The 27,541-nt window shown below is 51.2% G+C and overlaps 1 protein-coding gene across 1 annotated transcript in view; it reads left to right on the top strand.

Annotated features, from left to right (window-relative positions):
• The window catches only part of INTS1 (integrator complex subunit 1), a 526,883-nt gene that overhangs the window by 391,105 nt on the left and 108,237 nt on the right, over positions 1-27,541 (top strand). Inside the window, 3 exon segments of the mRNA XM_078664951.1 lie at positions 548-678; positions 7,516-7,603; positions 17,343-17,569. Coding sequence (XP_078521077.1) covers positions 548-678; positions 7,516-7,603; positions 17,343-17,569 — 446 coding nt within the window.

The following is a 27,541-nucleotide window of genomic DNA, read 5'->3' as shown; positions in this document are numbered from 1 at the left end:
TGACTGTTGTGTCTTAGATTGTAGCTAATTCACAAGCCGTTGGTTTGTCATTGTTTAACAACTTTTGAATAATACAATATTATTTCAGTAAAAATTAAAATTTGTTTGTCTTGCATGTACAAAACTCTGTTTTTAAGTTATGGCAGTGAATGAAAACGAAGAAGCAAAATATTGTTGTGTTATATGAATTTGTAGAGCGTGCCTAATCTACCAGAGTATCAGGCGTTTAAATGTTATTTAAAGGTGACAAAATTATATGGCACAAAATGAAAAAATAATACAGCATGATTGTGAATTGACTGAAGAATGCATTGAGCTGATTGTACGCGAACAGACCTACATGAATTAAACTGGCTGAAATAATAGAGAAGCAACTACTCTAAATTGCTTTGTATATTCCATAGCTGTTATTCTTCTCGGTTGTTTATTTGTATAACACTGGTTTTAGTTGTGGAATGATGCACTAAAAGGGAAAGTTTGTAATTTATTCAGGACCGCATCTTAAGTTTCCCTTTGTAAATTTCCTAATAACTTTTTTTTTTTTAAGGTGAAAGGTACCCCAGGATGCCAGGTACTTTCTTTTCGCCCTTATCTGCTGACGGTCCTGACTCACCAATCCAACTGGACAACTTTGCACCGGTGCATCAGTATTTTGCTCAGCAAGCAGAGAGAGCTTAGGTACGTACCAGCTTTCAGATCAAGTGAAAGAGCATAGTCTTTCTCTGTTTTTTAATTGAATATTGCCAGTGAATATTTGCCATTTGGCAGACATTGTAAATTGAATGTTCAAAAAATAGGCAATGGAGCTGTTATCTCACTTGATTGGCTGAGCAACGGAAGACGTTTTCTCTTTCAAGGTCTCAGCAGTATAAGGAGGGAAAGAACGGAAATGCATCCCAAGAGGAAATGTTATTCTCTGTAAAACTCATTTCCTCCCACATGCCAGTAACATGTGAATCGTGTTCATTTTGTGAAATTCGCAGGCAGAATGAATAATCTCAAACGGTTGCCAATTGCTTTACTGATCACAGTTAACCTCCAGCTATTTGACCTTTAACTCTGGAAGCATATTTAGAAAGTAAGCTTTCTTATTGCAGAGTCCTCCTCTAGAACCGGTTGGTTAGCTAGATTTGGAAAATGTTCAGCGATCCGCACATCAAGCTAGAAGGTATGACAAAGTTGTGTCAACCAAAACCCCCCCAGGGTGTCCCTACCAGAGGTTATGAAGCAGATCCAAAAAGACACCATCCACTGTGATGTCAGTCATTCCTTTTTTCTTAATGCACTACAGTTAGGATTCTCCGGCAACACGAGGTTGCCTCAAAGTTTTTGCATGTGTTTTTCAAAAACATTCCAATTTCTCTAATGGAGTTTTTCACTTTGTCTCATACTTTGTCATTCCCTTAGTGCAAGATGCCAGTGTCTGACGTGCATGCTTTATGTTTGTGGTGTCTTGTGCCTGACTAGGATGTGTGACCTGCTCACTGAGGTGCAATATTAAGCCTTCATACTGTTAACTGAAGATTCCTTGTGAATGCCATTAGGCGTCAGACAGGATCTGGAGGTTTTTCTCAGCAATTCCCTCATGCGCTGGTACGTGGCGTGATGAGGCTCCGCATTGGGTCTGTCCAATCCCAAAGTGACAACCGGGGCACATAAAAACACCAGCTCTGTGCATCAATGTCAGTTCCTATCTTTCTGTGCTTTCTGATGTGAGGCTCACTCCCTCATTTTTCGATCAGCCACAGAAAGTTCCCTGCAACATTTTTTACAATGTGCAACTGTAAATATCTCCCCCTAAATTGACAAACTTCAAACCCCCCAAAGACTGCCATCAGCAGATGTTGGTGACTTGCCTGCACAAAGTTTGTGTGTGGGCTCCTCACATGACTTGAATTCCTGCCACAACTGTGCTTTGGTGAAACTAAAACCACAAGGTCATGCTCTATATGGTTGAACACCGATAGAAAGCAGACCAGGATGGTCTTGTTCGAAGTGTAGCACGCAGATGCGTTCTTGCACTCTTTAGAGGTGAGCTTCCAAGTCGTCGGGTAAGTCAAAGACAAAAAAGAACCAAAAGAAGGTAAAAGGTAAAACCCGATTCTTCTTCTTCCAGCCATTCCTTGTCAAGGGAAGTTGAGCGAACTTCAGGGTGCCGTTTGATCTTGGTTCTGGTCTCCGACTGCGGAACCGATTCTGCAATTTGTCCCTATCCAGCCCGAGTTTCGGGCCCATCAAACCCTCTGCAACAGCTCATAGCCTTCAAAAAGGCCATGTTGCCAGTTTACGACACCCTTTAATCTGTCGTACTTCAGGTTTCCAAGGATCTGAGGAGGCTTCTAGTTCATCCCAATTCTGGCTGTCCCTCTTGACCCTGCTCCGGTTCCCATCCCAATGCCTGCTCTGACTTCACACCCAGCACTGATATCCTCACCTGTCCCCATCCATTGATGCTGGAGGAAGAACTAATTGTCCTTTCAGAAACAAGTCCGCTGTGACCTAGACATAAGTCACGCCCACTTTGACCTCAACACAACCCAACCAGCCTCATTCGGATTTTGGACACAGAAGGGGCACTTTGTGTTTTTTAACCACAATGGTTCTATGACCCCGAACCCTATCATGATGACGGAGATGATAACTCCCAAATTTATTAGAATTTGTTTTTGGATTTCCAAGATGCCAGTGGTCTTGATATGTCACCTGAAACCAGCCTCTACCCTCCACCTGGACATCCCACAGAGCAATCTGCAACATTTGCCATGGTTATCTCAGCTGCCTTCAGCCTTGTTTTAAGTTTTTCAGCCAGGGCAGACTTCCTCAAAACACCTCTCACATTCAGTGAAGCCCATATGGACACCTTAATGGGCATTTGGGCAAAGCCTGGTTCTTCCCCTTTCATAAACCGTTAAATCGCATGGTGACATAGACTTGCCCTGGGGATCCATCTTTCCTACATCAGCTCCCCACCCCTGAATGTCTTGGGGTGTAAATGACATCTAACAGGCTCAACTCTAATTCCTTTCCTACCATTCCTCCAGATTGGAACCTTAGGTTAGTCTAATGTTGCTTCTTAGGAAGTTATTCCCACATTATGGGACATGGTGAGCAAAATATTGCCTGCATTCCCAGGTCATGCATGTGCCAATTTGTAGCAAATAATACAGGCCAGGCAAGATGTTGCAAAGTACATTCTCAGGTTGGCACTTTACACCACTTGGTAAGGCAGTTGATACAAGCATGGTATTTCAGTGCTGTTCTTAGATGAGATACATGGGCTTCTCCAGTGACGTCCACATGTCACTGATGAATATGCCATTCGATGGCACCTGTGTCTTCGGGGACGTAGGGGACTCGGCACTGGGGCGTTTTAAGTCTAGCAAAGCAACAGCGCTCTCCATTGGCCTCTCTAAGCCTGAGTGGCAGTATCCCCAACAATATCACCCTTTTTGAGGCTTCGGAAGAGTCATACAGCAAAGACAATGCATACACCTTTATCGACAGCAACAGACCTCCCAGCCCTTTTAAGAGAAAGGTCAGGGATCCATCTGACCGTATCTAGGTACTCGGGGGCAACGTACTACCCACTCTCCAGCCCCTTCTGCCACTGCTTCATAACACCTTTAGTTTGCCCTTTGATGCACACTGGCTCCCTGTTGTATGCAGGATAAGTTATTACCTCCTAGGGTAGCATTACATGAGACAGATGAAAACTAGAGATTGTCAATAATAGCTACTCCCTATCTTTTCTCTCAACGCCTTCTTATCTGCTACTCACACCTCAGTGACCAATGGACGGCCACTCGTCCATCCTCCAAAGATAAGTTGAAGCCCTCTTGGACAAGGGGGCTATCTAGATGGTACTGGCACCAAACATAGGGACTGGGTGCTACTCCCATTATTTCCTGGTGCCAAAGAAAGGTGGAGGACTGTTCCAGACCTTCGCCCTCTGAACGTCTTTCTCAAGAATTACTATTTCACGAAGCTTACCCTGGGTCAAGTTTTGTCTTCCCTGGATCTAGTAGACTGAATGCTGGCATTGGATTTGAATGGAACATATTTCCACATCCCCGTCCTGCAATCCTACAGACCTCCCGATTACAGGTGGACCATGAGTGCTTTCAGTTCTCTGTGGTATTCTTCAGCCTCACCAGTGCCCTTTGGATATTCATATAGGTGATGTTTGTGGTAGCAGCGCATTTACGGAGGTTGGAAGTACCAGTCTTCCCATGTCTCGATGACTGGCTGCTCAAGGCAAGCTCGCCTCAGACTCTTGTAGACCACCGTTAGATGAAGATGAACCTCTTATGAGGTTCTCAATCAACATGCCAAAGTCACACCTCACACCTTCGAAGCAGCTCCCCTCGGTTGGGGCCATTCTGCATTGGGGCAGTTTCGGGCCCTCCCTCCACCTTCCGAGTCTAGGACATTCAGGCTATGATCCCAATGTTTCGACCTTTGACCCGAATCTCTTTAGGGTAGCTTGGAGTATTCTTGGCCTCCTGCATCCTAAATGTGGACCATGAGAGGTGGCAAATGCAGGCTCTGCAGTGGATCAACACCAAGTACTGTCAGATTCAATCCAGGTGTCTGAGAGGACCACAAAGGATCTGTTCTGGTGGCTGCTAGAACGCAGTTGGACCGGTGGTAGACCCCTCTCCCTACCTCACTAAGAACTAACCGTTGTGATAGATGCATCATTGCTGGGCTGGAAGATCTGGGAGAGCTGGAGTTCAGAGGAATCATCTCAACTCTGGTGAAAACATGCCTTCACATCAGTGATTAGCTTGGCACTAAAATCCTTCACCCTGTCTATCAAGGTGGATTGATCGCAGGTCCTCACAAACACCACCATGTGGTACTGCAATAAGCAGGGTGGAATGGAATCATGGATCCTGTGCCAGGAGGCTTTCTATCTCTTGGAACTTCTTGAGTCGTCAGGGCAGCTTCCAAGTAGTACACCACCTTCCAGGATCTTTAAGCACCAGGGGTTCCAAACTCAGTTGGCAGTGCCTAGTTGATCATTAACAGCTATTATACCCAGAGGTGGTGCGGGGCATCTTCTGTCGTGGGGGGGGGGGGGGGGTGGGGAGAACGCTGGCTTGATCTTTTCACTGATGCCGAGAACACGGTTGTCCAAACTTTTGCACATTGGAGTTCCCCAGGCAATTCTACCTCTGGTTGCCTTTGACCTGGAATGGAGATCTGGACTCCTGTACAGCTTCCTGCCACTAAATCTCTTCCCCAAAGTATTGAAGATCATCATAAATAACCGAACCCAAGTCACCTTATTGGTCCTGGATTGGGCCAACAGAGATTGGTACCCAGAACATCTGGCCATGAACACCGGTCCTCCGATCCAGCTGTGGTTTTTGGAGAACTTTCTGTTATAGCAGCAGGGCAGCAGAGTTCTGCATCTGGCCCTACACAACCTACACCTCCATGCGTACAGTTTAAACAGTAACAGTTAACTGCTTTTGACATTCCTCCTGAAGTAGGGAATATTGGTGTCCATCCACCAAAACCATCTATGCTGAATGCTGGGAAAAGTATGTTGCATGGGCCGATTCAATCTTTACAATTCCAGTTGTCTGATGTTTTAGGGTTTGCTCTCTCTCTCTAACCCAGCAAGAACTTGCTGTGACTACTGTAATAGGTTACTTGTTGGCCTTATCAGCTTCCTTACGTTTTCCTGGTCAGTTATCATTGTTTAAATTACCTATCATGATGTTTTTAATTTTTTTTATAAAAGGGCTGACTCCCATGTTTCTGCCAAAACCTTTTATAATGTCACAATGAAACGCTAATTTTGTACGTACTTTCTTGATGTGCACTTCATTCGAACCGGTGCACAGCTGCCCTCTATCTATGAACTCTTAGGACAGTGTTTCTCATAGCGATCACATCAGCTCATCACGTGAGCGAGTTACAGGCATCTTCAGGCAAACAACTGTATGCCACCTCCTCCCAGACAGACTAGTGCTCAGGGCTAAGGCGGCGTTTCTTCCAAATGTTGTGATGCCTTTTCACAACGGACAGTCTATCAATCTTTTGATGCTCTTTGCTCCACCTCACCCATTCAAAGAGGAAGAGACTCCATTGCTTGGACTCCAAGAGAACCTGAGCTTATGTATCGATCGCAGCAAGGAACATCGGGCGAACAAGCAACTCTTTGTGTGGTTTGCAGCAACCCATATGTATTAGGCGGTGCAGAAGAGAATAATTTCAAGGAGGATAGTCATCTGCATACAGTTCTGCTATGCACTGGCTAGGAACTGCCCTCCATAGAGTTTTACCAGCGCCAAGGCTACTACCGCTGCCCTGGCACAAGGACATCTGCTAGACTGCGACATGAGCGTCCGTTCAATGTTCACAAAGTACTACTGCCTTGATAGCCAGGTCTGATGAGAGAGACACTTTTTCCATTTGGTCCTTGTCTGAGCTGTTTCACAGACCCACCACCTGGGGAGGTGCTGTTCTGATATCCGTCCAGAAGTTGAGGAATCTGCTGTTAGAAGTATCCATCAGAATAATGAGTTGCATACTTGTTGTAACGCTCTTTCTGGTGTATAGTCTAACTTCGGATTCCTCACCGACCTTCCCGTTCTGCACACTGGCAAATCTAATTAATGCATAGCTCAGCTTCCAATGGCACGGACAGATAGAAAGAAACTGACGTTGACAAGCAGAAGCACTTGTGGAGAAGTGTGGCTCACTGGTTAGAGGAGGCAGACCTGGAAGCAGAGGTCAGCCCGGGACCAGGGTTCAATTCCCGGCTCGGCGGGGTCTTGAGTCCTAAAATGTCCACGGACTCGACAATTCTCGCTCCGGTGCCTACTCGATTCACGGGTTCACACTCTGCGACTCTGGGCAATAGCTTGCTTAATCTCCACAACGGCCCCTCGCGGTGGGATGCCTGGCTTTCACCTTGCGGATACCCTGCCGGGGTTATCTCACAGGGGAATACCAGGACGGGTTCCCTAAGCAAGCGCTTAGAAACCGCTCGGTGATTTGCGCTATATAAATACCTTTACATTTACATTTACATTTACAAGCAGGGGTAGCATTTAAATGTTGCCTCAACGTTACTTCTGTGGTGAGATGGACCCCACTCTGAGCCATGTGTCGCTACCTACCGTCACACTAGGAAATTGCTGAGAAAAATCTTCAGATCCAGTTTAGCACCGAGGGATATTCACAAGGTGAGAGGAATCTGTGGGTAGATAGAGCATCCACAAGAAAGAGTGTTACCAAAGCTAAGTTACTTATTGATTATGTATTTCTGAAGATATGGTACACAAGGATATTTCTAGGTAAGAAATCAGTGATGACATAAGAGTAGCCATCATGTTCTTCATAGGATTAGGTTTGTGAAAGGTTTCCAAATTGATCCTCAGATATTTGCTTCTTCTCTGCTGCAGGTAATGGCCTGGAAATAGATTTGTTTCTAAAAGTTTTCTGCAATAGTCTTGCTCGTCTGTTATTTGTTTGTAATATTCATTTTTGGCTTCTCAGGTTTGATCCATCCGCCTCTCTGGATTTCTTGTGGGCCTGTATCCACATTCCTCGCATCTGGCAAGGCAGGGATCAGCGAACACCGCAGGTAAGTGAATACATTTATTTCCAAATTAAAAGGAGGAGCAACTACAAACTGTAGGTAGTGCATGTTTGCAAAATGTGCTACTGTAGATCACATGCTGTGCATACTCCTGCCATCTATTGTTGTGTGCGGATGTTGCTAGATGTTTCTTTTGAAAAAGAGTTTTCAGTTTCAAGGTGACTCATGATACCTCCCCTGGAAACCGCACTATACTCATTGAATTTATTAAACTTCCAAGGGAGCACCTGCTGTAGAACCCATGCAAGGTTACATTGCAGGAGGCCAACTGGATGCCAAACAGCTGTAGCCTAAGCCACTGAAGCAGGATTTTGCAATGTGGAAAAGATATTACAACTTTTTTTTTTTACTATGACTAGGACACAGACTCCACCTTAGATTGTTTAATTTTCTCCCATTGGGCTTGGACATCTATTCAAGTGTTCTGGTACTGTTGTTTTTACAGACCTGGAAACTTCTACATCAAGGCGCTTTTGTCTCCCCTCTTTTTTTTCTCTGGTGCACGTAGGGATGCCTGGCTTTAAGTCCTGTGGGGCCTGCTGGTGGCAGACCCCCAGGATGTTTGCCTCTACTGCCTGGAGGCTGATCACGACTCCCGGGACTGGCGAGCCATGGCCCGAAGGCCTTGAGAGAGCGGCACCGGAAATTGCTGGAGGTCCGGCATTCGTCTCACCGCCGCTCCGGGGCTAGGGGCTGTTCCCAGGACCGATCACGGGACCGGAGCCATCGCTCCTTGGGCTCCAAGTCTTCGCCTTCGGACGCCATAAAAAGAAGTCGAAGAAGCGCGTTCGCTCTCTGACGTCCCCCCGTCGCTCCTCGGAGGCGGACGAGGGGGACAGGGGCTCCTCTGGAGGCTGGGAGTCCCATGGTCTATCCGCCCTACATGAGTCCGTCAGTGACTCCTGAACAGGTGCAAGGGTTTATTGCTGCCATGGATCGCCTTTTAAGGCACCGGGCTCCCGCCGGCGCGCCTTCGGGCCCCACGGTCCCGTGTCCAGACCCTGTCGACCTGGCGGCTCAGCCAGCGGATCCAGCCCCGGCGCCACAGGATCCTACGCTGGTGGCTCCGGCCCCAGCGCCACGAGGTGCAGCTTTGCCGGCTCCTGCCCCGGCACCGCCGTCGGCTCCACCCACGGCGCCGCATTGGGTGCCGTTCCTTCCGCCCTTGCCCCGGTTCCAGGACCGTTTTGTTCCGGCCTAGGATCCGCATTGGGAGACGGCGCAGGTCCGGCCCCGGCCGGCGCCGTTTGTCCCTTCTACGGCCCTGCCGCCACGACCGGCCCCTCAAGTGCCGAAGGCGGAGGAGGACTGGGAAGGATCCGAGGACCCCCTGGTCCGGCAGTGTGACTCCGAGCAGGATTGGGTGAACGACTTGGAGGACGCCGGCGACCTCGATGTCTCTTCTGACCCAGGGTTTGCCTCTCCTCCACCTACTATGGAGGAGGGTGCTTCCTACACGATGGTGCTCCTTCGGGCTGCTGAAGCCCTCAATCTGGACCTCCCCACAGTGGCCCTCAAAACCAACCTCCTCATGGAGGTTCTCCAAACGGCGTCTACTTCGTTGGAGCCGTTGCTTCCCTTCAATGATGCCCTTACTGACGTCATCTTGGGCACCTGGTCGCGGCCAGCCACTGGGGCTCCGGTGCATAAAAACGTTGCCAGATGCCGACGCCGGGCGACCCTGCCTTTCTGACCACCCGTCCCACGCCTGAGAGTCTGGTCATCCAGGCCTCGACGTCACAGAGTACCTTTCCCACGGCTCCGCCGGATAAGGACTCCAAGAAACAGTTTGGTAAGCGGTTGTTCTCTTCGGCCAGCTTGGGGCTGCAGTCGGTGAACACCGCCTTCTTGTTGGGCCGATACTCTCCCGCAGTGTAGGATACCGTTGCTCAGGTGTTGCCTCAGTGTCCTAAGGAAGTCCAGGCTGTCCTTTCTAAAGCGATTGCTGAAGGAACGGATGCGGCTAAGTTCGCCATTCGGTGTGGTTTGGACACCGCAGACTCGTTGGGCAGGGCGATGTCTACAAGGGTGGCGTTGCGACGCCACGCCTGGTTACGTTCAACTGGGTTCTCGCCCGATGTCCAAAGCTCGCTCATGGATATACCCTTCGACGGCACCCGCTTGTTCGGCGATAAGGCCGTCAGCGCCTTGGAGCGTTTTAAGGACTCGCGGGCCACGGCCAAGTCTTTGGGTCTTTCTGCTAAGAACCAGCCCCTCCTGGTTTTCGTTCCTTTCGGGGCCAGGGCAGAGGTACCCAGGCACGTTCCTCCAACAAGCCTGTGCAGACCCAGCCCCAGCGCGGCCGTGGCGGGTAGGGGAATCAGCACGCGGGTGAGTCCACCTCCACCTCCGCTGCTCCTTCCTCCAAAACTTCCTAGTCCGTGCTTTATGGAGCACCCCACGCCGGTAGGTGGCAGGGTCCACCCCCACCTCCCCCACTGGTGCGATATCACGTCGGACAAATGGGTGCTGCAAATTAACCGCAAGGGTTATTCCCTCCCCTTTCAGTCCTTCCCTCCGGCCATGCCACCTCGGTGCCACCACATGTCGGGGGACCATCTTGCGCTTCTTTGGCAGGAAGTCACGGCCCTCTTGGCCAAGGGGGCCATCGAGTGCGTTCCCAGGCAGGACGTAGGGAGTGGTTGTTATTCCCACTACTTTCTGGTCCCTAAGAAGGACAAGGGGGGCCTGCACCCCATCTTGGACCTCCGGGACGTCAATCGCTTCCTCCGGAAGGAGAAATTCAAAATGCTGACTCTGGTCCTGGCTGCCCTCGACCCTGGAGACTGGATGGTAGCGTTGGACTTGCAGAACGCTTATTTTCACATCCCTGTCCTGCAAGCCCACCGGCATTACCTGCGGTTCACGGTAGGCCAGTAGCATTTTCAGTTTGCCGTGCTCCCCTTCGGCCTTAACAGCGCCCCGCGGGTGTTCATGAAAGTGATGGCGGTGGTCGCAGCTCACCTGCGCAGGTCAGGGGTGTCCGTCTTCCCCCTACCTCGACAACTGGTTGTCGTGGAGTGGCGTGGCTCACAGGTTAGAGGCGGCAGACCCGGAAGCAGAGGTCGGCCCGGGACCAGGGTTCGATTCCCGACGCGGCAGGGTCTTGGGCCATGGTCAGCGGACTCGATAATTTTCGCCTCGGTGCCTACTCCAACCATGGGTCCCACTCAGCAACTCTGGGCAATAGCTTGCTTAATCTCCACTGACGGCCCCATCAGTGCCGGGGATGCTTGTCTTCACCTTGGAGATGCCCAGGAGGGACCATCTCACAGGGAAAGCCAGGATGGGTTCCCCAGCGGTATACAGCGCCGGGACGCCCCTTTGCTGGGGCAGCTGTGCGCTTTACAAGTATACGACATTTAACATTTAACATTTAAAGGCGGGCTCGTCCCAAACAGTCGTCAGCCACCTTCAGAATACGGCCGACCTCCTGCATCTGCTGGGGTTTTCCATCAATGTGCCGAAGTCGCACCTGAGTCCCTCTCAGAAGCTCCCCTTCATCGGAGCGGTTCTGGATTTGATGCTGTTTCGGGTTTATCCTCCCGAACAGCGAGTCCGGGATATTCAGGCTATGTTTCCGATCTTTCGGCCTCTATCCTGGGTTTCATTCAGGTTGACACTCTGGCTTCTGGGCCTGATGGCCTCCTGCATCCTGCAGGTGACACATGCCTGATGGCATATGCGAGCTCTGCAGTGGGACCTGAAGTTCCAGTGGGTGCAGCATCAGGGCAACCTGTTCGATCATGTCAAGATCTCAGAGGGCACTGCTCAACAATTGCAGTGGTGGCTCACGAATTGAGATTGGGTCAGTGGCAGATCCCTCTCCCTTCCCCAACCAGAGCACACAGTGGTGACAGATGTGTCCTTCCTGGGATGGGGAGGCCACTTGGGGGAGGTGGAGATCAGAGGCCTCTGGTCTCCATATCAACCTTTTGGAGCTGCGGGCGATCCGACTTGCACTGAAGGCATTCCTTCCCTCTGTCCGTGGAAGTGTGGTGCAGGTGTTCACGGACAACACCACCGCCATGTGGTATTGCAACAAACAGGGGGGGGGGGGGGTCCTAGACCCTATGTCAGGAGGCTCTGCGCCTCTGGACATGGCTGGAACATCAAGGCATTACCTTGGAGGTTCAACACCTGGCAGGTTCTCTGAACGCCAGGGTGGACAAACTCAGCCGCCGGTGCTTGATGGATCACGCCTGCGTCTGACGTAGCGCAAGGTCTCTTTCAGCAGTGGGGAGAGCCTTGGTTAGATCTATTTGTCACCGAAGAGAACGCGCAATGTCATCAGTTCTGTGTGTTGGAATTTCCAAGGCGGCACTCGCTCGGCGACGCTTTTCGTCACAAGTGGCGTTGCGGCCTGTTGTACGCCTTTCCGCCTAAACCACTTTTGCCCAGAGTGCTGAAGAAGATCAAGCTCGACCGAGCCCAAGACATCCTTGTGGCTCCGGATTGGGCACGAAGATACTGGTATCCCGAGCTACTCAGCATGGCGGTCGATCCCCCGATCCGTCTGCCTCTCCGGGAGGATCTTTTGTCGCAGCAGCAGGGGATGGTCCTTCACCCGAACCTGTCCAGCCTCCACCTCCATGCGTGGAGATTGAGCGGCGACAGTTGACAGCTTTCGACCTCCCTTCCGAAGTCTGTAACGTTATGTTGGTAGCCAGGCATCCCTCCACTAAAACGGTATACGCCTGCAGGTGGAACAAATCTGTGGCATGGTGCACAGCAAAGGCTCTGTATCCCCTTTCTGCCCCTCTTTCCGAGGTCCTTCTGTTCCTTCTCTCTTTGGCCAAGCAGGTTTCTGCTCTGGGCACTATCAAAGGTTATCTTTCGGCCATCTCCGCCTTTCTATGGCTTCCATGTAGGAGAGTAGGGTCTGCTTCCTATGGTTACCCCCACTTTTTGCTGTGATTCACTGGTTTATCGACTTTAGTATGGCTGTGGCCCTGCTAATCAGGCCCACAGCCTAGCTGTTCTCTCTCTAAATTGATACCATGTACTTTAGGTACATACCAGATTGGTTACTGGGTCGCCCTTGTGAGCCCCTGTATAGTGTACCCTAGGTACCCAGGGCATAGGTGCACCCAAGGCAGCCAGGGGCTGCAGCATGTATTATGCCACCCCTGGCTGGCCCTCCAAACTGACACCACAGGTCTGCAATTGCAACCTGGGTAAGGTGGTGTAATCAACCCTTACCTAGATATAGTATACATACATATCTATCTATCTATCTATCTATCTATCTATCTATCTATCTATCTATCTATCTATCTATCTATCTATCTATCTATCTCCTGGGAGCTGTGGTCCACCGGGACTGCGAATGGTGCTTGTGACAGACATCATAAGGGGTGGAGCGGACTTGCACCAATTGAAGTGGGGCGTGATGAAATTTAAAAACGCACTTTGCACAGCCTATTGTTAAGACCCTGGCACTGATGAAGGCCGACTGAGGCCGAAATGCATTTGCCAATACAGCTGCAATAAAGGAAGTTTGTGACGTTCCCCACGGGCTCCTGCTCTTTCTTTGAGAGAGGTTTGATATATATATATATAAACCTATAAGTTACTCCTATGGCAGGCTTTGACCATCCTGGAGGCAGAGTGCTTGGTTTTATGTGAGAGGGTGCCCTAGCATGAGATGAGCCCCTCTGCAGCTTTCGGAACTATCTCCTTATAGCTGTTCTATGATATAGCCATACCATATACTCTTAAGTGCATTATAATCCTTGCGGTTAATGCTAACTTTGGTTTGGCTTTATCAAAATATGGGGAGGGGAGGCCAGGACAATAGGTTGCCTGTCCAGGGAGGTGCTGGCACCTCCCCCAGACAGGCTTTAGTGTATTGGGGCAGGGTGGGTTGCATTCAGTGAATGCTTTTCAGACACTGCCTGGGGCACACAAGGTGCTCCATGCATTTCCCAGTTCAAACCGGTTGCTGGGGGGCTCAGCCCCGGCTCCGGCGCGAAACTGGACAAAGGGGAAGGGGTGTAACCACCCCCTCCCCTGGTCCACCCATAGGAGGGACCTTACAGTTAGTCCAACCCCTAAACTTACTATAAGTATCGAACCCCAGTCCCCAGGACTTTAGATTACCCTGGACGAAACTCTGCAACATATATCTTGGACCTTCGACATTCCATATTGACTGGAAGACGGAAGAAATCTCCCTTGTGGTCAAGGAGTGACCACCCTGTTCAAACAGGCACCAACTACATCTTTGCCGGTCTGCATTTTCGAGGCTTCTGCCGGATCCAGAAGAAGCCGCGACACAGGACACAGCCTTCCATACATCTCTGATGCTGACCCGAGCTCCCAGCAAAGCTGAGACCCGTAGCGGACATGTGAGACGTGGGACTGGAACTACTGGACATCCTGCATTTTGCAACCTGCACCTACTTCCCGAGGTATCCCGAAGTTGTGCATTGGGGTGCTTGAAGCCCCAGCCCTAAGCACCTTTGTCACAGAAGCTCAGAGGCCCACACTCCACGAGTGTCCTGTGGGCCCGCTTTGTGCATTTCAGCTCGACGTGTCTTCGCGGTTCCTGACCGGTTGGCTAGTGAGCCCCCAAGAAGACCAAACTTGAAACTACTTTGCTTTCCTGGTTGCTCCAGGCTTGCTCCAACTTCCCTGCAAAGGAGAAGTTCCTCAGACCTTGCTGGTCTGCACTGAAGCCCATCTCGATATCCTGTGTGGATTGGGTTTGCTAAGGCTTGTTGGGTCCAATCCGGATACCGACACCGCAGTCAACTACATCCTTCGTGGGACAGCTCGAATCCAGCTCCTGGACCACGTGGCTGAAGAGACAAGCTTCACCTCTTTCACCTGAAAACACCCGACATTGGCTGGCAGCTTCCCATCGCCATCCTGGTCACTGGCAAGTGACCCAGATGCTGTCCCTTCTGCTTTCAGGTTCTTCAGATCTTCAATCCACCCGGACACTTTTCCTCTGGTCGCCTGCAGCACTTCTTTGCTGCTCTCCATTGAAAACAACGACGAAAGCCGACCCCAAAAGGCACCTATGCACCCGGCTTCTGTGGGTGAGGTAACATGGGTACTCCGGTGCTCCTGTGGGTCTTGACTCTCAAAGTGTTCTAGTCTAAAAGGGTTCGTAGTTCACTCGGAAGTGTCCTTAAATTGTAACTTTGTAACTTGTTTGTTTCCCATAGAAAATCAATGGTAACCCGCGGCTGTGTTTAGACACTGCACGTGTCTCCCGTGGGCCTCCTACTTCCTAACCTTTGGTTGTTCCTAGAAGCCCCAGCGATTCCACAGGCCCTAGACCTGCTTTCTATCCCAGATGTGGTTCTTATACCACTATTTTAGTATATGGTTTGTGAGGCCCCTAGGGCATAACGTATACTGTGCAACTTACCGTATGCTAATTAAGTTCCTTGTTTTGTACTTTTACCTCTGACCTCATAAAGAGTGCAGAGGGGTTGTGTTTAGAATAAATACATATATATTTGATATGTACCTTGTGTGGTGTGCTTTCATTTGGTACTCAAGGGGTTATAATTGGTAAAACAACTTGCTTAACTCGCCTCTAAAGTCTTAGCCTGAAGGCTGTTCTCCACAGCTACCACTAGGATAGCTAGTTGACTTTACAACCATCATCAATAAGGGTCGATTGGACTCGTGCCAGGTGTCTCACTAGAATAGTGGACATCATATACCAGGCCAACTTCTCACATTCCAGATCAGCCTTCTCTTTTTCAGTCCCCGGTTGTTAACCATTTCCTTAAAGGCATTACGCATACATTTCCACCCGTGCCTTTCATAATGCCTCAGTGGACTTGAATCTTGTCTTGACTTTTCTGGTCTGCGCTCCCTTTGAGCCTCTTCATAACTGCCCCTTTACGTCTTCTCACTCTCAAGACTGCTTTCCTGGTAGCTATCACCTGTTCCAGAAGGGTGAGTGAGCTCCAGGCTCTCTCTTCTAAACCTCCTTTCCTCTCTGTTCATCCGGACAAGGTGGTTCTGAGGACCCGTCCTTCTTTCTTGCCAAAGGTTGTCATGCCCTTCCACATCGGGCAGACCATCACTTTGCCCACCTTCTTTTCGCCTCCGCATCCTTCTAGGCAAGAGAAGAGGCTCCACCGTCTGGACCCAAAACGGGCGCTCCCTTTCTATCTGCAGTGTACACAACAGTTCCGGGTGGATGACCAGCTCTTTGTTGGATACGTGGGTGCCAAAAAAAGTCGGGCCGTGCAGAAACGGTCTATCTCTCGGTGGGTTGTCCTCTGCATCAAGGCCTGTTACTCGTTGGCTAAGAAGGAGCCTCCTGTGGGGCTGCGTGCCCATTCCACCAGGGCAACGGCAACCACTACTGCCTTGGGACGTGGTGTTCCCTTGAATTAAATTTGTCAGGCAGCTACGTGGGCCTCTCTACACACGTTTACCAAGCACTACTGCCTTGACAGTCAGGTCCTTGACAGTCAGGTTCGGAGAGACAGCTTTTTGGGCCGTTCTATGTTCCGTGACTTTCTGGTGTAATCCTGTTCGCAAACCCACCACCAGGGTTGGTATTGCTGGGGTATCTATTCTAAGGTAAGGAATCTATCACTAACGTGTCTCTTTCAGATGCACACGATATCTCTTGTGTAACGATATATCTGTAAGAGACATTAGTTAGTGATAGATTCCTTACCGCCCCACCCATCCTCCCCGTTCTGCGAACTGATTGCTGGGGTTATGGTAATCCCTTTCAGGGCCCTAGTTTTATGCACCAATGGTCAGTATCTTGCATGGCTCTGCGTTCCTGGCGCGGAAAGTCGTGTATAGAACTGACGTCCACGCGCATGGGTGGCACCTAAGTAGTCTCCGTGACGTCATCTCGGCGTTTACGACGCCAGTAACTGACGCGGAGCTGCAGGACTCCACCTACTGACGCGCAGGGGTACTGCTAAGCAAAACTTTCCGGATCCATTCTGACACCTGGGGATATTCTAAGGAAAGGAAGCTATCACTAACTAATGTCTCTTACAGATATATCACTACACAAGTAGTAACTTGCGCTTCAGAAGAATTTCAAGCTTACCCTATACAGAAGAAAAGGGAACCCCCATTACCAATGACCTCCCTGATGTGAGCTCACAGTGAGATGTTTTTTAGTCTGTTTTGCTACATTCGTTTTTCTCTAGATTCATTTTTCTCTTCCATTACACAAACAATGTACTGCTTTACATCAGTACATCACTTACTCCTACCCTTAGGGGAGAAAGACAGTCAGAGGTGGAGTTTGTGTTCTGGAGTGTGGTGGATTTTGGGGGAAGGTATCAAGTCACCTCAAAACCAAAACCTCCTCCTTTTTTTAGAAAAGCAACATGCACACGAGAGGGCAGTATTATGCAGCAAGCAAATTTTCTGCACTATAAGCTGCAATCTGATTGTTACAGATAAGTAAAGTTTTTGTTACTGAGAATTTGAAGCGAAAGGACACGTTCATGAGTGCAGAGTCTAGATGGCAGCCTTTCTGCCATCCCTTTGGAATATTCACTCTGAATCTAACCATCAAAACTCTTCCACCACCAAAATCTCATGTAATATCTGTTTTTGGCACTTTGTGGCATTCCCACCCTCATTTACTTGCCCTCAAACTGGTAGAGATGGAGGTAAATTAACATAGCTCAACTAAAAGTGTGGAGTACTTTTTGCAAAAGTGACATAAGGTATTTCATTACATTGTATCATAAGAAGTGTGACTGTCATTTTACAGAAACGGCGTGATGAATTTGTGCTACAACTAAAAGCACCAGAATTGGTCTGCCTGGTGGAATTGATCCTGACAGAGTCTGAAACCAGAAGTCAAAGCTCAGAGGAGGATGCCAGTTCTCTTATCCAGTCAAGGCTGCCCTTACTGCTCAACTGTTGCCATGGAGAAATTGAAAATATCAAGAAAGTTATGGAGTACCTCATTGGTTGCAATCGAAAGTGGGGAAACAGGTGAGGACAGACATTGCTTCAACAGTTTAACTGCAATCTGATCTCAGTAAGTATTTCAAAGGTAAACTATATTTTTCAGTATCGGATCTTTTTGATAATTGTACAGTTGCCTCCTTTCAACATCCGGTCTCACAGACCTCCCACAATTTGGGTTTGCCATCTCCTTACTTCATGGAATAGGTTAACAATGGGCACAGTGTCTGTGCTGCCAGTACTTTGACAGCCTTACATCTGGAGTCTTTACATTGCAGTTATCACATCAGGAGTCATTACATCGGATTTCTTGCTTTTACTCTGCAGGTAAGTATAAATTATTGTTTAAATGTATCTATACACTTCTACATATATGTGTACATATATGTATATAATCAGAGTATTGATTTTTAAATGAAATTTATGAAAATAATTTATATTAAACATTAATGAATATTGAATAATTTAATTGTCAAAAGGAGTTCATAAAAAATATTTTTGAAGGTGATTATAACATTAAGATGTTAACAAGTTAAAACAAACCTGAAATTATTGTTATAAATTTATTGCAAAATTATTTTATTACTTAATTTCTGATAGACACTTCTAGCTGCAGAATCCTCACCTTTTGAAATGTTCCTAATGCATCAGACTGGATTCAGAAAAATGTCAGCAGTACCTCGGCGTGCTGTTAGGTGTCGCCTTATGGCTCCGCACTAATGCCGCTCTTCTTCAGAAATGACATTCATAGCCACCCCTGCGCGCTGACATCAGTTCTTTTCTATCCTCCCCACTAGACACGGATCCGGTGTGTCCTTTGTGCATCTCAACTTTTTTTTCAGTGTGCAATGGATGTTACTCTCAAAAACGTCAGATTTCAAACCCTGTAGGGACTGTCATAAACTAATATCTATGATACATCCCCACCAGGTATGCCAGTGTTGCATCACTAAGCCAAGGCCTGTTGCAACTGGGTGTCAATTAACCTATAGGCCATCAGGGGACTTCGAGGCAAAGCTCTACATTGCCAAACACAAAAGGACTCCTCATCGACACCGCTCCAAGTGTTCAAAGTCCGATCCTGCTCCTGGAGTCGATGAAGCCGTTTGAGAGGCCGGTCTTTGTTGTGGTCTAAATCATCACTTGAGTCAAAAAAGAAGTATAAGAAACTAAAGTGGTATTCCGCTCCCTTGTGCCACTCACATTTGGCAGAGCTGGCCCGAGAGTGGTGCTCACCTCTCGACCTCTCTTCCGAAGTCAGATGACGTTGGAGCTGATCCTGCAACTAATTCTGGCCTAAACCAAGTTTCTGGGACAAACAGCCACAGAAGATCAAATCCATGCTCTAGTTCATAAGATCCTTGCCTTTGGAGCCCAAGGAGCCAAGAGACCTTCCATCTGGAGTTCCACTGGTGGGTTTGCACACTGCGTAATTTGATTCTCCCAGCCCATCTTACTTCCGGCTCCAGACCTGACCCCGCAGCCAGCACCATGACCTACCCCGCACCTGAGGAACTTTGATGCCAATGCCGACTCCATCGATGCCAGAGGAGATGGTTCAATTGTTCTCTCTGATGCCGAGTCGATGCCAGTTCAACCTCGACCCGAAGTCCTGCCCAAGGCACCATTTAATGGGTGATAAGTTCACTCAACCCAACCAGGATTATAATTGGTACAAGGACTTACAGGAGGCTAATGTTCATGATATCTCCCTGGGAATGGGTCTCCTCTTACCACCTGGACCAGCCACAGAGGAATCTGCTTCCTGAGCCATGCGGGCGGCAAAAGTTCATGACTTCCAGCTCCCCACTTTGGAGGTTAAGTTCTCCAACTGAAGCGAACCTCTTCTGAGCCCCTTCTTTCATTTAACAGGAACCAATGGATACCTTATTGGAGTCTTTTACCAATCCTTGTTCCTGCCCCAGAGTCAATTGACAGATTGCCAGCCACCAACAACCGCTTCATTCCGACAATTCTTTTCTAATCGGTTGTAAACGTTTGGCAGACTTATATTTTCTTCCACCAGCCTGGCGGTCTGATCGGTTAACGCCAGCTATTTGTTTGCTCATTACTCCAACACTCTTTGGGATTCAGTGGCACACATACCCCATGGTGTGCCCGAATACCTTTCACATGTTCTGGCTCAGGCGATTCAAGACGACTAGGATGTGGTCAAGTTGATAATTCATTTTGGCTTGGACAACAGTGATTTCCAACAGGTGGGTCATAGGCACCAATAGGTGGGTCATGGGCACCAATGTTGCCATTCGCCTCCATGTGTGACTGCAATTCACTGGGCTCTCAGGCAGTGTACAGGCCTCCCTGAAGTAGAAACCCTTCAACGGGAACTCGCCTGTTCGAGGACAAGGCTAATTCCACTTTAAAGTGTTTATGGAGTGTAGGGCTACTGCACGCTCTGTGGGCCTTTTCAATCCATCTCGCAAACTGCAACAATTCCAGACTGCCTTTTTTGTTCTTCCGGAAGTGGTTGAGGTCATCTTTGCAGCCAGGCTCCCCCGACGAAAATGGTATAAGCCATTGTCATTGGGACAAAGTTTTGGTTCGGTGTGGCACATGCTGGACTGACCTCCTCCGGGCCAAGTTATCTGACATTCTGTTATTTGTTTTGTTTCCTTGCCCGACAAGACTTGGTTTTTTGGGGGGGGACTGTTAAAGGTTATCTATCAGCCCTTCCAGCTTATTGTTGCCAGATCTGCCCTCCTTGTTTAAGTAAACGTTTGGAAGGGCTACAGCATATGTTTCTTTTGTGATACCCCAATGTGACCTTAATTTGGCCCTCACTTATTTAATGTAATCTCTGTAGAAAGCTGGCTCTTTATATAGTGGACCAAAATGAGGGTAAAGAGTGCAAGCAAACCCCAACTGGTTTAAATAAATAAATAAATGTTAAATGTCGTATACTTGTAAAGCGCAAAGCTGCCCCAGCAAAGGGGCGTCCCGGCGCTGTATACCGCTGGGGAACCCGTCCTGGCTTTCCCTGTGGGATGGTCCCTACTGGGAATCCCCAAGGTGGAGCCAGGCATCCCCGGCGTTGATGGGGCCGTTGTGGAGATTAGGCAAGCTAATGCCCAGAGTTGCCGAGTGGGACCCCAGGTTAGAGTAGGCACCGAGGCGAGAATTGTCGAGTCCGCTGACCCTGGTCCACGACCCTGCCGCGTCGGGAATTGAACCCTGGTCCCGGGCCGACTTCTGCTCCCGGGTCTGCCGCCTCTAACCAGTGAGCCACACCACTCCACTTACAGATGCATAAATGACACCGCAAATGCCCTCTTGTGTAGTAGTGTGGGTGAGCAGTTAAGCAACTAGAGTGTAGTGCTGAGCATATCTGAAAGAGACACGTTAGTATTAGATTCCTTACCTTAGAATATCCCCAGGCGTCAGACTGGATCCGGAAATTTTTGCGTAGTAGTACCCTTGCGCATCGGAGGGCGTCGTCTGCGGCTCCGCGTCCGTCGTGGGCGCTGTGATGACGTCGTCGGAGTACTTAGACGCCGCCTCCGCGTGCTGACGTCAGTTCTTCTTTTTTCCGCGCCAGCAAGCGCAGACCTGGAAAAAGCAGTAACCCGTAGTCAATTTTTGACTAACTTTTTGGTCATTTTTCGAAGTCTTCACGACTCCGATCGGTGCTGTAGGGATGCCTGGCTTTAAGCACTGCGAGGATTGCGACTGCACGATGTCGGTCACGGATCCTCACCACCTGTGTCTAACGTGTCTAGGCGTCGACCACGACGACAAGGCCTGCTCTGACTGCCGGGCCCTCTCTTCGGAAGCCAGGCGGGAGCGGTCCCGCAGGCGCCTCGAACTCCGGCAGTCGGTCCCGCGCCGCGAGAGGTCCCGGTCCCACGGGAGGTCGAGAGACAGGTCGCGGACTCGGAGCCACCACAGTTCCGAGAGTAGGCCGCACTCCTCCGGGTCGAAGTCGTCGTCTGGTAAGAAGCACAAGAAGTCCAAGAGGCGTCATTGCTCTACGGACTCCCCCCGACACTCGCGCGATGCGGCCGGAGGTTCGGGTGACACCGCCCACGCGGCTCCGTCGGAGTCGCGGGCGCCGCGTCCAGCTCCACACCCTCCGGTCCCTGGGCTAAACACGGCGCCGGAGGAGATAGAGCGCTTCCTCATGGCCATGAGGAAACTCTCTCCTCCGACGGGCTCCGCGGCGCCTTCGAGCCCAGCGGACCCGTCTGGGGCCTCTAGCGGGTCGAGGGCTTCGGCCCCGACGCCGTCGGGTGCTTTGGCCGCCGACGGCTTCGGGCCCGGCGCCGCTGGGCCCCACAATCCCGCCGGTGCCTTCGGGCCCGGCGCCGCAAGGTCCAGCGGCCCCGGCGCCGCCGGCGCCTTCGGGCCCGGCGCCGCGGGACCCCACTAGGCCTTCTTCTGGATCTGGGTCGTCGCCGGTGGACCTTACGACCTCCCCGGCGTCGGACCATCAGGTGTCGCCTCCGGCGCCGCCCTTGGCGGCGCCGTCCCCGATTCCTCCTTCGTTCCTGTTCCGACGTTGGGACGGCCCCGATGTTTCACTTCTATGAACAGGCCCCATTAATTGAAAACCTTGACTATCAGGAGATGGGTGAGGAAGGGGATTGGGAGGGGTCTGAGGACCCTCTGACCCGAGAGTGTCAGTCTCATGAGGACTGGGCAGGAGACCTTGGGGAGGCCAGTGGCCTGGACACCTCTCCAGACACTGGTTTTGTCTCCCCTCCTACCGTGGCTTCGGAGGAGGGGGCAACCTACAGTGTGGTGTTGATGAGGGCTGCCAAGGCCTTGGGCCTTGAGCTCCTCGTCGCGGCCGTGAGGACTAATCTCTTCACTGAGGTCCTTAAACCGCAGTCAAGCTCGGCCTAGCCTCTGCTGCCCTTTAATGAGGCCTTGACCGACGTTCTTCTGGGCACTTGGTCCAAGCCCGCTACGGGTTTGCCCGTAGATAGGAACGTGGCCAGACGCCACCGCCCAGCCCCGGGCGACCCATGTTTCCTGTCCTCCCACCCCACCCCCGAGAGCCTGGTCATCCAGGCCTCCAATTCCCAGACCGCGTTCCCGTCGGCTCCGCCGGACAGGGAATCCAAGAGGTATGAGCAGTATGGCAAAAAGATCTTCTCATCCCTTAGTCTGGGACTGCGGTCTTCCAACACCGCATGCCTCTTGGGCCGTTACACCCACACTCTGTGGGATACGGTCGCGGGAAGTGCTGCCAGTGTGTCCGTTGGAGGTACGGGCCAAACTCGGCCAAGCCCTTGTGGAGGGCCAGGATGCAGCCAAATATTCCATCCGGTGTGGGCTGGATACCACCGACTCGCTAGGTAGAGCGATGGCAACGACGGTGGCGGTCAGACGCCATGCCTGGCTTAGGTCCGCCAACTTTTTGGCCGATGTCCAGAACACGTTGATGGACATGCCGTTCGATGGCCGTCGCCTCTTTGGCGACAAAGCAGACCATGCGCTTGAGCGCTTTAAGGACTCCAGGGCTAGGGCCAAGTCCTTGGGCCTCTCGGCCCCGCGCCAGCAATCGGCTGCTTTTCACTCCTTTCGTGGCCACGGAAGGGGTGTGCCCACACGTGCTGCCAGCCACGCTCCGCAGGGCCATACCCAACGCGGTGGCGGCCGTGGGAACCGCCTTCCGGGCGGTAGGGGTCAACGGCGAGGTCAGTCCACACCTTCCCCCGCAGCATCCGCCTCAAAACCCTCCTAGTCCGTGCTTTCAGGCCCATGTGACGCCAGTGGGGGGCAGGGTTCGCCATCACCACCTCCACTGGCGCACTGTCACTTCGGACAGGTGGGTGCTGCAAATCGTCCGAAGGGGCTACTCCCTCCCCTTCGAGGCGACTCCTCCAGCCATGCCACCGCAGACCCACCATGTATCGGGGGATCATTTGCGACTTCTGCAGGAGGAAGTTACGGCCCTCTTGGCCAAGAGGGCCATCGAGCGCGTTCCTGGGCCAGAAGTAGGGTGTGGTTGCTAATCCCACTACTTTCTGGTACCCAAGAAGGGCAAGGGGGGCCTACGCCCTATCTTGGACCTAAGGAACGTCAACGGCTTCCTCCGGAAGGAGAAGTTCAAAATGCTGACACTGGCTCAGGTCTTAGCTGCCCTGGACCCAGGAGACTGGATGGTAGCGTTGGACTTGCAGGACGCTTATTTCCACATCCCCGTCCTGCCGGCCCACCGGCGCTACCTGCGGTTCACGGTTGGCCACGAGCACTTTCAGTTTACCGTGCTCCCCTTCGGCCTTACCAGCGCCCCACGGGTGTTCACAAAGGTGATGGCGGTGGTCGCAGCTCATCTGCGCAGGTTAGGGGTTTCAGTCTTCCCCTACCTCGACGACTGGTTGTTGAAGGCGGGCTCGCCCCAGACAGTCGTCGGCCACCTCCAGACTACGGCAGATCTCCTGCACCGGCTGGGGTTCTCCATCAATGTGCCAAAGTCACACCTGTGCCCCTCTCAGAAGCTCCTCTTCATCGGAGCGGTTCTGGACTCTGCGCGGTTTCGGGTTTATCCACCTGAACAGCGGGTCCGGGATATTCAGGCTCTGATACCCATCTTTCAGCCGTTATCCCGGGTCTCGGTCAAGTTAACGCTGCGGCTTCTGGGGCTGATGGCCTCCTGCATCCTTCTGGTGCATCACGCCAGGTGGCGGATGCGGGCTCTGCAGTGGGACCTGAAGTTTCAGTGGGCCCAGCATCAGGGCAACCTGTCCGACCACGTCCTGATCTCGGAGGGCACTGCAAGACAGCTGCAGTGGTGGCTCACGGACCGCGATTGGGTCAGCGGCAGATCCCTCTCCCTTCCCCAACCGGAGCACGTAGTTGTGACGGACGCGTCCCTCCAGGGCTGGGGAGGCCACATGGGAGAGGTGGAGATCAGAGGCATCTGGTCTCCGGCGGAGGCCCGGCTCCACATCAACCTGTTGGAGCTACGGGCGATTCGTCTAGCACTGAAGCCATTCCTCCCCTCTGTCCGGGGGAGTGTAGTGCAGGTGTTCACGGACAACACCACCGCCATGTGGTACTCCAACAAACAGGGCGGGGTGGGGTCGTGGACCCTTTGCCAGGAGGCTCTGCGCCTCTGGCAGTGGCTGGAACGCCAGGGCGGGACCCTGGTGGCTCAACACCTGGCAGGTTCTCTGAACGCCAGGACGGACGAGCTCAGCCGTCGGTGCATGATGGATCACGAATGGCGTCTGAACTCGGACGTGGCGCAAGGCCTCTTTCAGCAATGGGGAGAGCCTCGGTTAGATCTATTCGCCACCGAAGAGAACGCGCAATGTCATCGGTTCTGCTCGTAGGAATTTCCAAGGCGGCACTCGCTCGGAGACGATTTTCGTCGTGAGTGGAGTTGCGGTCTATTGTACGCCTTTCCGCCTATACCACTTCTGCCCAGAGTGCTGAAGAAGATCATGCGCGACTGGGCCCAAGTCATCCTTGTGGCTCCGGACTGGGCGAGAAGGTACTGGTATCCAGAGCTACTCAGTATGTCAGTCGATCCCCCGGTTCGTCTGCCTCTTCAGGAGGACCTTCTGTCGCAGCAGCAGGGGACGGTCCTCCACCCGAACCTGTCCAGTCTCCACCTCCATGCTTGGAGATTGAGCGGCGACAGTTGAGGCCATTTGACTTGCCTCCTGAAGTGTGTAACGTCATTCTGGCAGCCAGGCGTCCCTCCACAAAGTCGGTATACGCCTGCAGGTGGAACAGATTTGTGGCATGATGCACAGCAAAGGCTGTGGATCCTCTTGCTGCCCCTCTCTCTGAGGTTCTTCTCTTCCTTCTTTCTCTTGCCCAGCAGGGCTCTGCTCTGGGCACTATCAAGGGCTACCTTTCTGCCCTTTCAGCCTTTCTGAGGCTGCCTGATCAACCTTCTTTGTTCCAGTCCCCTATTGTAAATAGATTTCTAAAAGGCATCACACACACATTTCCTCCTGTTCCGTTTGTGATGCCTCAGTGGGACTTGAACCTGGTTCTTACGTTTCTGATGTGCGCTCCTTTTGAGCCACTTCACAACTGTCCTCTCCGCCTTCTTACTCTGAAGACTGCTTTCCTGGTTGCCATCACCTCTGCCAGGAGAGTGAGTGAGCTCCAGGCCCTTTCTTGTACTCCACCTTTCCTTTCTGTCCATCCGGACAAAGTGGTGTTGCGTACTAAGCCATCTTTCCTGTCCAAGGTTGTCACGGCCTTCCACATCGGGCAGTCTATCACCTTGCCAACCTTCTTCCCGCCACCGCATCCCTCTAAAGAGGAAGAGCGGCTCCACCGTCTGGACCCAAAACGTGCGCTCTCAATTTACTTGGATCGCACACGCCAGTTCCGGGTGGATGACCAACTCTTTGTTGGTTACGTGGGCGCTAAGAAGGGGAAAGCGGTGCACAAGAGGACCATCTCCCGGTGGATCATCTTGTGTATCCAGGCATGCTACTCCTTGGCTAGAAAGGAGCCTCCTGTTGGATTACGGGCTCATTCCGCCCGAGCCACGGCGGCTACTACTGCCCTGGGCCGGGGTGTGCCCTTACAGGATATCTGCCGGGCAGCTACGTGGGCATCGCTGCACACGTTTGCAAGACACTACTGCCTGGACAGTCAAGTCCGGAGGGATGGCTTCTTTGGCCGTTCCGTCCTCCAGGACTTTCTGGTGTGATTATTGGTTCGCAGACCCACCACCGGGTTTGGTATTGCTGGGATATCTATTCTAAGGTAAGGAATCTAATACTAACGTGTCTCTTTCAGATGCACAAGTTACTACTTGTGTAACGATATATCTGTAAGAGACATTAGTTAGTATTAGATTCCTTACCGACCCACCCATCCTCCCCGTTCTGCGAACCGATATCTAGGGTTAGGGTTATCTCCTTTCAGGGCCCTAGTTTCAATGGCACCAGTGTTGGTTTTTAACATGGCTCTGCGTTTCTGGCGCGGAAAAGCTGTGTCAAAGAACTGACGTCAGCACGCGGAGGCGGCGTCTAAGTACTCCGACGACGTCATCACGGCGTCCACGACGCCGACGACGGACGCGGAGCCACAGACTACGCCTACCGACGCGCAAGGGTACTGCTACGCAAAAATTTCCGGATCCAGTCTGACGCCTGGGGATATTCTAAGGTAAGGAATCTAATACTAACTAATGTCTCTTACAGATATATCGTTACACAAGTAGTAACTTGTGCTTATTGCACACACAAAGGCAGTGAGTGAGACCACACTCAACAAAGAAATTTGACACCAATTAAAAAAAAAACACATACTTTTATATGAATTTAGTTAGCAAGATCATCGGAATCAGTTAAGTTCTTTTGGAGTTATTCATTTTTACAGTTTTCAAAAGTTGACAGTGCAATTTTTGGACGCTGTAATGTTCTTATATGAGGGGAAAGCATGTACTGCTTTCGGGCACTTAACAGCTACCTACGTGACTATTCTTCTGGACTTAAGGTGTATGGGACTAGGTCCAAGGTCACACCAACAGGTCACCTCTGGAATCTCTGCGACTTCAGGGTGCAGAGTTGTGTTACGGCGTCGGGTGTCCCATTCACTTTAATGGGGAATGGTTCAGTCGGAAAGATGCTGGAACTGGGGACCAGTCTGGGGGAACCCACAGAGGGGCTTGACCCTTGAGATGCTTTTGCAAGTAGCAACACCATTGGTCCACTTCTCCTCGGGAAGTGGGGCTCGGTGCAGTTGTGTCTTTTGGAGTCACATGTGGTTGGAGGGTGCCTGCAGAAAGAGGCTGCAGGCAGCGACTGGGAATCCAGTCTGGCTAGACCCAAGGATAGGCTTGTCTCTTGTGGGTCTCAGGACCCTGTGGGCATTGTCCCCTCCCCCTGACTCGGGCTGTGGGGCACAGGTGCAGAGGTGCTTTGAGGTGTCAGCAGTTAGGGACTCACTCTTTGGCTTGGTTTTTGCAGAAAAGGGACAAACAGGACAGCTGGGCCACTCTGTGTGGGTCTCACTGTCACTGAAGTCCCTCAACGTGCAGGTCAGTCTTCCTTGGACTGG

Source organism: Lissotriton helveticus, chromosome 10, assembly GCF_964261635.1.
Source record: "Lissotriton helveticus chromosome 10, aLisHel1.1, whole genome shotgun sequence".
Taxonomy (NCBI): Eukaryota; Metazoa; Chordata; class Amphibia; order Caudata; family Salamandridae; genus Lissotriton; species Lissotriton helveticus.
Note: the sequence above shows the minus strand (reverse complement) of the source record. Positions and strands in the feature narration are given on the sequence as shown.